This window comes from Diadema antillarum, unplaced genomic scaffold (assembly GCF_040938485.1).
Source record: "Diadema antillarum isolate AM-2024a unplaced genomic scaffold, OU_Dant_1.0 seq00001558_RagTag, whole genome shotgun sequence".
Taxonomy (NCBI): domain Eukaryota; kingdom Metazoa; phylum Echinodermata; class Echinoidea; order Diadematoida; family Diadematidae; genus Diadema; species Diadema antillarum.
The window spans coordinates 1,045,372-1,058,373 of NW_027272284.1; the positions used below are offsets into that span (position 1 = coordinate 1,045,372).

Genomic DNA, 13,002 nt, shown 5'->3' on the forward strand with positions numbered 1-13,002 from the left:
AGTTTATTGAAAGTACAGCACACACCACCAGGGGAGCATCCAGGAATTCTGTTACGAGGGGGCGCAACTAATATTTCTGGTGCCACTTCTGAGTTTCATTTCACTTTTTTCTTTCTATTTCTTTTGTTTTTTAACAAAAACTAAAGGGGCCATGCGCCGGTTGCGCCCCCTCTGGACCACTGACCACAATATTGTGAGTACATGTACAGTGCTTATTATAGGTAAAGTTCATTAAACTTTTTGACCTTTCACTGTACAGACTTAACCCATATTCATACTTGACCTGCATTTTTAGGCTATGTACCTGTGGTGTGAGTTTGGTGGTCACAGCTGAAAGACATGGAAAGCAGCATTGTTTATTGAGAGTATTCACTATTAAAATTGTTGACGCCGGCGCCACCACTGCCCCACTGACAATGATGAAAACAATGAAATACATGTAGTACTGATACCTGTGTCTCGCTTCCGCTACATAGGCAACACAAGAATGCTCTTTGTTTTGTATGAGGCGAGTGCCGATTGGCACTCAAAAAACTCTGTAGCATTACATGTATATGATGCTAACTCTCCAAAGTCCATGACAAAGAAAGGGTTATGACAAAATGACCTCTCTCCTTAGCAGATTTTTCCCAAAATCTAAGCTGCACATCTACACATCGTATCACATACCCCCATGGCCAGGGGGTGCACGTCACGAGACCGATACCCACGAGTCATACAGCCCACAAGTCATACAGCCCACAAGTCATACAGCTCACGAGTCATACAGCTCACAAGTCATACAGCCCATGAGTTATACAGCTCGTGAGTCATACAGCCTATTACTTTGACACTACGCTAACAATGCCAACAAGACCGGCGCATTAAGCCCCGTGTTGCATCTGTCGAACTCGTGGGCTGTTTTTACCTGTGTTGAACTCACAGGCTTTATTTGCCTAGTATCGAACTCATGGGCTGTATGACTCGTGAGCTCTATGACTCATGGACCTGTTTTCAATGTTGAACTCGTGGGCTGTATGAATCGTGGGTGTGGGTCTAGTGGGATGACCCCTGGCCAGGTACCATGAAAATCTAATGAAAATTCTTTTTTTAGGGGGGGGGGGGGGGGGGAAGGAACAAGGTCAATCTCAATGACATATCACACAGACAGGAAAGACAGACTGACGGACAACATGAAAACATTAATGCCTCCAGCACCCTTTGGAGGGGAGGCATATGTAATATGCAGCTTTAAATGAAAGACATTTGAAAAGTGACTTAACTGCATTTAGAATGGAGAAACATTCAACAACACTAGTCAAATATTTGGTCAAATTTTGAAAATTCTGTTTCTCAAATTCAGAAGGAGGTAATGCAAGGCCACTGGTCTCTTTACAAAAATACACTCAATACTCTATGATGAAAATATGATAGCCTCAAGTTCTGTGACTTAGAGCAATAGATGGTCATTACAAAAATGACATGATATTACATATACATGTATAATTTTTTTTTTTTTCAGTTATAACTACTAGACCTAGTCTATGCCAGCAGAGACTAAAATCACATTTTTATTTATCTTTTTTTTTTGCTTCATTCAAATGAAAATTTTGCTACCATTACAATATCTTCATTTTAGACAGTTGAAAAGTGGAAGTTCTTATCAACTCATAAAATGATTAGATATACAGTACTTGTAAGTAATCAAATGCTGTACTTCTGGGCCCTGTTTCATAAAAAAGTTGATATGATAGCAACTCTTGCTGGAATGGCAATTGTCATGACAACGACAAGAATCCAGCTTCCTGATTGGCTGTTGCCATTGGAAGTTGCCATTCCAGCAAGAGTTGCCATCCTAACATCTTTTATGTAATGGGACCCTGATCATTGCATTGCTTATAATGCGTACTGTGACAAAAGTCTGTGAGCTAAGTCCTAAATTCTGACAGAATTGGCAAACTTTGTACATGTTCTCACCATACTATGACATCATACAATCATAAATCAAACATATGAAACTTCCACGTGAAATTATGCTGCTGCTATTGTTACTCCAACTGATTATAATAATAATGATAGCAAACCAGTAATAATAAGTCATGAAAATAATAATTTTGTTAACAAGTTATCAGTTACAATCATGAAAACATTACATCATGTATGCAATGCATATAAAGAAATATAGGCCTATAATGGTAGTATTTTCAATTCTGTGATGTCAAATATCTTATCATCAACTTTTTCAGGTCACTAGGTCCAAATTAGACTATGAAAGCATTTATTAATAGCAAGAATTACAGCTGTAATCTTGCATAGTATATCCACAGTTTAACATCTCATTTTGACATATTTCAGTTTGTAACAAAACAATGCTACTATTTTTTACTTTTATACTTCTCACTTACTCACTTGCATATAATATCCAAGATCAACACATCCTACACAAAGAACATTTACAGGCTGACAGAGATCAACATTGCAATGTCCAACATGGGACACTAACAGAAGATGGTAGGTAAGATATACAGACAAGGTTGGTTGTCATGAAAACTGAACTGTGAACCATTTTCTCATCTTCCTGCCATTCTTCAGACAACAGTATTACTTGCCAAAAATACACAGTGAAGTCTAGATGATTTATAATAAATCCAAATTCCACACATTTCTTTGAAACTTGTGATGCTCTGCTGTTTTGACTTGTCATGATACAATATTTGAATATTCTTCTTCAGACAACAATTTTTTTAATGCCCAAAATATGAATTTAAATCTAGATAATCATTAATAAATATAAATTCTCTACCTCTGTAATACTTACAAGCACATCTCACTATTGACAAAAGAGTATCTTTAAATCTATCTTTCATAATTCATATCTGAGATTGACACGAGTTGATTCAAAAATTGAAAAAAAAAAATATGTGAGTGTCGGCAAGGAACTTGGCTATGTCTTGTCACCCCTCTAGAACCTTGAGAACGTTGAGAACCTAAACACTCAATGCTGTACCTGCACCTCTATCAAAAGAAAAGTCACTTAAACATCAATAGGTGTTGTTGTGTTTACATTGTAATGTGTGTATGTTTGAGTATGTGTGTGTATTTTGTTGTTGTTGTTGTGTCCAAGTTATGCAAATAATTTCTTATTATCCACAGAAATCTAAAAACAGTTTAGAATGCTGTCCTTATAGGATTTGAATGGAAATGAAAAATTACCACTGCAAAAAAAAAAAGTATGCATAAGTGTGCAAATAAATTACGCAAATAATCTGTGATTATACACAGAATGGAGTCAAAAGGGGCCTGAGCTTTCGATCCTAGCAGAATCTTCATCAGAGGCAAAATGACAAACAAGCAGGGAAAGCAATCACATAATAAGGACTTCATACAACAAGAACAGTTAGGGATGGGGTGGGTACACACAACAAAGAAAACAAAGGAAAGGGTGGGAGGTCATGGGCAAGGAGCCCAAGAGGTAAAGGGAGGGGGATTAGAGCAGGAGGGTGGAGGGTGCTTGTTTGTCATTTTGCCTCTGACGAAGGTTCTGCTAGGATCATAAGCTCAGGCCCCTTTTGATTCTATTTTACTCCATTGGCTCGCCACTATTGGATAAGCAGTTTTCAGCAGCTTTTTTTGTTACACATTATTCACAGAAATAACAGTTTAGATTGCTGTCCTTATAGGATTTGAATGGAAATGAATAACTACCACGGAAAAAAAAGGATGCATGAGTGTGGGTTGAACATGTGTGAAAATATATACGTGCTACTTCGCCATCTTACGGAAGCCCATTCATGCCACGCAGGATAAAACTTTCAGTGGAGCTAACTGGTGGCCGCCACTTAATTATCTGGCGGTCGCCACATAATTATCGATATCGATATCGCTAAACGATAATCAAGTGGCGGCCGCCAGATAATTATCTGGCGGCCGCCACTTAATTATCTGGCGGCTGCCACATAATTATCGATATTGATATGATCGATATCGCTAAACGATAATTAATATCAATATCGATGATTATCTGGCGGCCGCCAGTTAGCTCCACTGAAAGTTTTATCCTGCGTGGCACGAATGGGCTTCCGTACCATCTTGACATCAGCCCCAAATCAACCTGTTCAATTTGCTTTATGATTTTACCCCGAGTATGCTGTTACTAGTTACTGCATCCTTCACTAAGCTGATGTTGCTACCGGAAGAAATTGCTGGGTGTTGAAAGGAATAAAGCCAAAACATAGTTCTGGTAAGCCCGCAAAATTGTCACATTTTGCCCCAAAATGTACACATACGTTTTGTATGCCTAAGAAATGTGTGGAATAATGCTGTAATGGCAAGATATTCATTGGGTAACAACAAAAATGCGAAATATTAACCAAAAATGTTCGCATCTCAGAACTTCCCCGATCTGGGTCAGGCTAACTCGGACTCGTTTTGACAGTGAGGCCGAGTTGTCCCTCTGGATTATACAGTGTTGTACTATGGGAGCGCTTCTCGTCCTGGCTGGTCGCAGTTATTGGCCAAGTTGAAACAATGCGCGCATCAAAGAACCTCTTCACGTCCACGCAAAATTAATGTGCGCCTATCAAGCGCCTATGTATAGAACATGACGATCATGAACTGCATACAAATTGTCAGAAATAGGGCCAAGTTGTCCCTGAGAAAAAGTTATCCTGGATCCTCCGGGAATGAAAGTCGGTATACCGACTTTAACTTTTGATCTCAAAATACTCTGAAACAACTCATCGTCCCGGCAAATCGCGACAGCCAGTTATTAGTTTCTTGGTAGACTCTTTCCATATATTACAAGCAAATATGAAATGGTGCCAGACAGGTTCTCAAACCCTTATCAGAACTATGTTTTCACTTTAACACTCGGTGTGCACTGAGAAAACCCCCCACGGCAGTGTACACACTGTTCAAAGTCCATGGCACAGAAAGAGCTTAAGAGTCTGTGTTGAGATAGCAGCAGAAAGGAGGACCTCCCATGTGGCAAAATCCACACAAGTAGACAGGCTTCTCTTGCCTGTTCATCATGATCATAGTATTACACAGCATACATGTTTTCATGTGCGGCATCCGCGGCCCTTTCAACGGATGTCGCTGGCATCGATATGCTGCAAAAGAACAAAAAAAAAAAGGGGGTGAGACTGGTAATAGAGACATTTACAGGAACCAAAATGCCTTGAATTATGAATATTATTGTCTACGACATTCACTTTAACATTTAAGACCTGGCAGCATGTGGATTCATGGGTGGCTGGATTAATCATTGCTAACTGGGGTATATTCGAAAACCACAAAAAGCACCTGTTAGCGAATACGTGCCGAAGCATACTATGCTCATCAGTAATGGTATATTCTGTAGCTGTGTGTGAACTTTACCTAGATATCAGTGATAAAGCTGTACACGATTTGTTATGGGGATTCTTGAATATAATGTCCAAGTCTGGCCAGCCTTTCTGCCCCATGGTAACCCCATGTTACTGGGTCTTTGATGACGGTTGTCTAAAAGGATTACCCTTACTCAAAGTAGACTTGACAAATTAGCATGAGTCAGTTGTGAATCATGTGCTCGAATAAAGATGAAATATATTTTTCTTCAACTTCTACTTCATATTCTACTGTGACAGAATCCTCTTATACTACTCTTATTAAAAGGAGAACACTATTTTATTCACATTTGCTAATTCCATCCTTTCTTCTTACCTGACAAAGGGTGCATGGCATTACCACTGAAACTTCATATGCATGAAACTGTTTCACATGTAATACATGCATTACCATTTATGTTAAATACTTCTTGTATAGCTTCTGCCAAATTTTTCATGTCAATGAGGATTCCAGGCTTCAATTTGCAGATTGTGATATTGCATCGTTTTGTGGAAGACATTTCCCTCAGCAAAGAAGGAGGAAAGACGGTTTGCAATTACCAAGATTTTCCACTCTTTTGACAATGGGAGACACATATTGTGCACAGATGGGGCAAGAATCTCCGTTGGGCCAGGCTTGGTGGGCACCAAACCCACCGCGCTTCATGGAGCAGAAGTGGCAGATGAAGAGCTGAGTGTGAAATGGGCCGTGTGTGGGGATCATGGTACGGCACCGAGCAGGCTTTGATGTAGAAAAATGTGTCAGTGAGAAATAATGCACAATATATAATGATGAAGAAACAAAGCAAAGGAGGAAAACCAACCACAACTGTTATTAGTGGGGTGGCTTAGTGAAATTATCGTTACACGGCGGACAAAAGCATGATTTTTTCACCAAAGGTACTTCATGATGTACCTTCTCAAAAAATAGGGTGCTCCAAGAAAATTGATGCTGGGAAGGAGGTCAGAGGTCAAAGGTCAATGACCTTTATTTGTGAAATTGGTTTTTTGACTATTTCTCAGGTCAGGAATATCCAATCTGGATAAAACTTGGCAGGAAGAATATTGAGAACAAGTAAAATATTTTGATTGAATTTGGAGTGAATTTTCCAAAGGTAAAAGGTCAAAGGTCAATGAACTTTTTCTAAAAATCATGTTTTTGTTTATTTCTCGAGGGAGGAAGATTCAATTTTCACAAAATTTGATATGAACGTTGTATAGAAGGTACCAAGAGTATAAACCAGGGGTCAAATATAATTGTTGATTTGTGCGTTGCCATGGCAACCCAAAACTAGGGTTTTTATTGAAGTTAGTTACAGGAGGATATTTTCCAGTTTGGAAGAGATTCCATTTGAATAGGTACAACTGATCGACGGGATGTATAGAGGTTTGAAATACTTTTCATTAGTGTTAAGTGGTATGTTGCCATGGCAACTATATATATAGATTTTGGTTAAACTTAAAGGAGACTTCAGAACTTATGAATTTGAAGAGATTTCCATCAGGGTTGGTATAATTTATCAACAAAAAAGTCGCCAGACAAAGATTTGTCACCTTTATAGCATGTGGGTTGAGTGAATGCAGCAACAATAGTAGAACACATCAGTGAGAGTTTGAGGAAAATTGGACAATCCGTTCTAAAGTAATGCATTTTTGAAGTTTCTGCTCATGCAGTCGAGGCTGGATGAGAAGACTACTATACCTTGTAATGTCACATGTGTACAACGATATAAAGAATGAATAAAGAAAATTCAACATAAATTATTTTCGCTTACAAAAGGATACTCGACTTCTCTTTCAGAAGGCAGGGGGAATAATATTACCCTTGACATACGTCAGTAGCAAGTCAAAGAAACTATGTGAACTTTATTCAAAAAGTATGGTTTTGTGAAATTCTCATTTTATTTTCCTTAGAATGTGCGCATGTGACATCATACACTGTGGTAGTCTTTTCATCCAGCCGCGACTGTGCAGATACCTGAAAAAATCATAACTTTTGAACGGATTATACGATTTTTTCCAAGCTTTCTGTGATGTGTCCTACTAATATTGTTGTATTCACTGAATCCATGTGTGCATGAAGGTGGACTTGTCCTTTAAGGACAGATTCTGAAAGAGCAGACTGTAAGCTTTAAAATGATGTATCACACAATTCAAAGGGATTCTCCTAACCTATCTAAATAATAATACCGGTACTGGAAAGAAAGCACACACTCTGGATAAGTATGAACTGAGAAAAGAGGCTGCATTGTCTATTATAGCGTTTAATCTTTACCAAGCTGTCTCATGTCAATATGTTCGTCTTTTCTCCCCCCCCCCCCCTCCAATTTTCATTTGAGTTTGTCATTATTAATTTTTGATGATAAGAACGATGCCACAAGGCATTGTTTCTTAAAAATGCTTCAACTGCTCCTTCAGGTCCAAAATCTACATCAATATATATAATTTTCCTGATCTCCTCAACATTTTCCAAAAATAAAGCATACACCTTTTATGCATTGAGTCCTCCTTTTTGTGGATAATTAAAGGCAAAAACCCAAAATTAGTGCTTGAAAATTGTTCTTAAGTGTGAGTTACGGATAGAAAGAACCTCTGTAAAAATGAATCTGTATAATCAATGTTAAGTATTGTTGATAACACAAAATGTGAACAATATTTCTATGATAACATGTTTCCAGACTAAACCGTCCGCATTTATGCTTTAATGAGAAAAATACTGATATCTCTTTATATGTTTGCTTTGATTGCATAAACTGTATAAAAATTATGGTAGGATGTCTTGTGATACAACAGGGGGAAGGGGGGGCATTTCATGAAGCAGTTTGGTCAGATATTTTTCTGACAAACTGTTACAAACTACAGAAATCCTTGCATCTGATTGGCAGAGAGCAAATTTGTCCGACAACTTGTCGGACAAAATGCTTCATGAAATGCCCCCAGACCTACACATATTATGCATAAAATGTGATATCCTGAACATTTTTTTCAAGTCACTCTCCCAAAAGTGTATAGGACCTTTAAGTTTTTCTTGTTTTTGTTCCTGGCAGATTACTAGTACACAAATGCTCCAATCCATGATGACCTAACGGAAATTAAGGAAATTAAAATGAATATACTGAAAACCACAACTACAGATACTAATAACTTACTTCATTCTTCTCTCCCCACCCCACCCCTTCTTTTTGGTTTCTTGATATACTAGATCTAGCTGACTTTGATAATTGTCATTATGTAACATCATCTTCAATTGACAAGGCGAAAAACTTAACAATCATTTCATTATGCTGCTGGACTAATGGGGTTAGTTGAACTATATTGTTTTTAATGTACTATACTTTTTCCTCCTATCAATCACATGTATTTTGGTGAAATGTATTTTGACATAAAGCATCATAGAATCAACCGCCTTTGGGGTCGGGAATTTTGTCATATTATATTGTGATTTAGATTCTGCTCTATACCGATTTTGTTTTATTTCTATCAACTTTTTAAACTCCCCCATAGACTTTGTTCACCAGCCAACTACATCCCACCCTCTTTGGATAATGTGAACCAATCAAACATTGCTTTTACTTTTTAATAACATGTCTATACATAGCTATCAGACCAAAAATATTCAAACCGCTTTAAGTCTTTATGAGTGAAATTACAAATATCAATATATTTTTAAAAATATTCAAATTGTCTAAATTCAACTTCATCTATGAAAACAAACTTTTAACCTTTTTAAACATTTGAATAACCCCCATAAGAAATAAGAAACATATAGAGAGGGGAAGTGCGGACAATAAAAATTGCTTACGGGAACCAGGTAATCCCTGCGCTAAACCTATGGAATTCACACAATCTTGGAGGAAACGGGTTAAATTTGTTAGGAAATATGTATGGCAATACCCAAAACCTTAAGTTCTCAATGGAATATGCAGCTCTTCTACTGGTGAACTAGTAGTTCTGGGAGAAAAAATGAGCTGTGACATAGTCCTACACCTGGCTAAGTCATTGCCCAAGATTTAAAGTATCTGAGCCAGAGTCACATGTCACTCTTTGCCATTTCTCTACAGGAGGTAGAGAGTACTAAAAAAATCCTTTACCAGAAATTATATCAAATTATTTAATGAAAAGGTGCTTAAGAAAACTGGACTATTCCAACACACCTCCCTCAGGTCTGCAACACAGACTAACCACCTGTTACCATAGGAAAACCAGTAAAAATGGTGTATTACTGTAAACATGCACATAATATGTCGTATTATGGGTCTGAATTTTAAGACTAGCAACCATGTACATTGCATTGCATTGTACAGAAACCTGGCAAATGTCCTGTGTATAGTCTTTGAATTCAGACATTATTGTTATGTACAAATTAAGGGCGTTTTCTCATTTTTTCTGTTAGCGGATTTCTTGGAGCACCCCCTAATTTTGATCTTTATATATATACAAATGTCTGAGGAAAAAATGACACTTTTGTCCGGCGTGTCACGATTATCAGTATATTTGTCACTAAGCCACCCCACTAAAAGTGTTTTGATATTAAATAGGATTAGAAAAATGACACACATTTATTGCCAGTGTAGACTAAAAAAAACAAAAGGTACTTTCTTAAAACTTTGACAGGAATGGAAAAAGCACACCACTCAACCCAACAGCATTGCAATCATTTCGAAATTGCAGCATGAAAATTCTTTAAAGGACAAGTTCACCTTCATAGACATATGGTTTGAGTGAATGCAGCAACATTAGTAGAACACACCATTGAAAGTTTGAGGAAAATCAGACAATCCGTTCAAAAGTTATGAATTTTTGAAGGTTTTGTGCAGTAACCGCTGGATGAGAAGACTACTGCAGTGTATGAATAACTTAGATGTCACATGCGTACAACAATATAAGAAAAATATAAAGAGAATTTCACAAAATTCCATCTTTTGAAAAAAGTACACATTCCCCTGACTCGTTACCGACAAATGTTATGGGTAATATTATTCCCCCTGCCTTTAGAAAGAGGCAAGCCAAGTGCTCTTTTATTATGCGAAAAAAGTGAAAATATGTTGAATTTTCTTTTACATTTTCTTTATACTGTTGTACGCATATGACTCACAAGCTGTAGTAGTCTCCTCGTCCAGCGGTTCCATTACAAAATTTTAAAAATTCATAACTTTTGCATCGATTGTCCAATTTTCCTCAAACCTTCACTGATGTGTTCTACTAATATTGTTGCATTCTCTCAATCCTTATGTTCATGAAGGTGAACTTGTCCTTTAATTCATTGTGGTCAGTATTAGCCAACACACATGATGCAACTTTTAAAGAGGTAATATGTGTGAAGCATAAAAGGATTCAGATGCATGGTAATTACTCATTAGCTGCTATTTGATTGGTTAGGTGGGCCAAGATATGAAGAGTTAGTTCGCAAAAACCGATAAGTCCACATTTGCCAAATGGAGATATTTGCGATTAAAGGTCAAGAAAAATAAAGAGAATAATAAGAAAATTTTTGCTTCTTTTGACCATAACCTCAAAAATGTACCTTTATATGTAGTGACCAATATATCATTTAAACGGTATTATTTTGTACTTTATGACAGAGACCGTACTTCAAAATCTTCAAAAATGGACTTATCGATTTTGCGAACAAATTCTTCATATGTTTGAGTTGCACACTGACTGAAAGAATGTATTCATGACAGCACAACCTTCATAATACGGAGACAAAGAGGTGTAACAACTGGACAGTTTTAAAGGGGATGGCTAGTAACTGATCAGTGGAAATCAGTAGGAATCCTGGGGAATGGTTGTTCCAATCCTTGTGGGATTTATTTAAGAGTACATTTCTATTGTTGTGTGAAAATTATTTGCTTCAGAATGGTCTCATATTCAAGTAATGTGCAGCTCAATGTTTCCGAGCCATTAACAACTGCCCCGACACTGTACAGGCATGCTAACCTGGAAACATTGAACTGCACATTACTTGAATATGAAACCATTCTGAAGTAAATAATTTTCACACAATAGATATATAATGTACTCTTAAATGAATCCCACAAGGATTGGAACAATCATCCCCAGCATTCCCACTGATCACTTACTAGCCATCCCCTTTAAAGAGACAGACATACATACAGATAGACAGACAGAGATACCCACAGACAGATAACAGACTCAGAGGATCATGGACACACATGCCAATAACAGTTAAACTCTTTCTAGCTTGTTAATATAATCACCATGAATGTCAGAAAATTCAGAAAAACTGGATAGTCTATTAAAACCAAGCTGCAATGATTCTCATGAAATTAGATGCATTTCAATTTCATGAGAGGGTCTATCCTGTAAAATTTTACCACTTATAGCCTTACAGATTACAGTATTCTCATCATATACATACAAGACATTATAATTAATACTCTCAAATTTCAAAAAGTTCAAATGTAGCTCAAAACCCACAAAACGTTGGAGATAAGGATTCTCTTTTATGGACCAAATATGTCACTTGAATTTACCAACTCAGACTTTTTAACTCGTTGAGGACGAGTCCCGAGTATACTCGGGCAGGTGTCTATGGGAAATGCGTGTTGTAGCAAAATCAAACCGTCCTCAACAGGTTAAGTTTGCTATAGCCGAAAAAGTATTCTTTTCTGTACCTTCTATCAAAATCTCAAGGCTTTAAAACAAAGCAAGAATTGAGATAATAGTGTTGTTTTTCAGGACCATATATTGTTTTCCATTTATACTCCCACACAGCACAACTGAGTTACCCTATACAGTATGATCTTTAAATCCTCGTTTCTCCCTTTTCTGTGAAACTGTGCACCTAACTCTCTCCTATTTCAATAAAGGAACAATATTAAATCGATTCATCTGGACTTACTGTTTTAATTCTGAGAACGGTTTCACGTCCAATCCTGAACGCTTCATCAGCTCAGCTCCTCTGATTTGATGGCAGTAACAGTAAGTCCAGATGAATTGATTTAAATTTGTTCCTTTATTGATCGTTACCTGGATGAATCACAACTTACACCATTCTCTCCTATTTCAATGACTCTCTATTAAAAGGTTAGGATGGCTCACTTTTAGCAAGTTGTATATCATTTTAAAGCTTCGAGCTTTTTCTTTTAAACTATGAAGAAAAGTGAAAACATTTTTTGGCTTACTTCTTGAGGGTTTTGAGCTGGGAGGTCACAAATATGAAAGGCATTTCAGAGGATTTTTTTTTTTAAATTCAAGGTTAGCATATCTTAATTCATTTATTCATGAGTTACAAATACATGCATATATTAGCATATCATTACTTTTTTGCAATCAAATACCCACACGCACCTAAATCACAGTGGTCAATAACATCTGGAATAGTAAGGAGAAAGCAAACAGAGTGTGGATGAGGAGTAGATTACACAACCTAAGGTGTGTTTCATAAAGCTGTTCGTAAAGTTACGAGCCACTTAAGAACGACTGGTGATCAGTTCTTGTGCTGAATTATGGAAATTCTGATAAGTATAGCACATCAGAACTGATCATCAGTCATCTTAAGTCATTTATAACTTTAAGAACAGCTTTATGAAACATCCCCCTGGTACTGGAAGATGGTATTATTTGTGACCATGCATCACAAAACCAACAAAAAGTTGCAAGCCTTGATTTTATGTGAGGACTCAAAATAGGT

At 37.1% G+C, this 13,002-nt stretch overlaps 1 protein-coding gene across 1 annotated transcript in view; it reads right to left on the bottom strand.

Annotated features, from left to right (window-relative positions):
• Positions 1-4,763: 4,763 nt before the first annotated feature.
• Positions 4,764-13,002, bottom strand: part of LOC139710702 (telomerase protein component 1-like) — a 47,560-nt gene continuing 39,321 nt past the window's right edge. Inside the window, exons 15-16 of the mRNA XM_071622622.1 lie at positions 5,907-6,087; positions 4,764-5,090 (exon numbers count right to left, since the gene is read on the bottom strand). Of these exons, the coding sequence (XP_071478723.1) occupies positions 4,918-5,090; positions 5,907-6,087 (354 nt within the window). The 3' untranslated portion in view covers positions 4,764-4,917. The remainder of the gene's footprint in view (positions 5,091-5,906; positions 6,088-13,002) is intronic.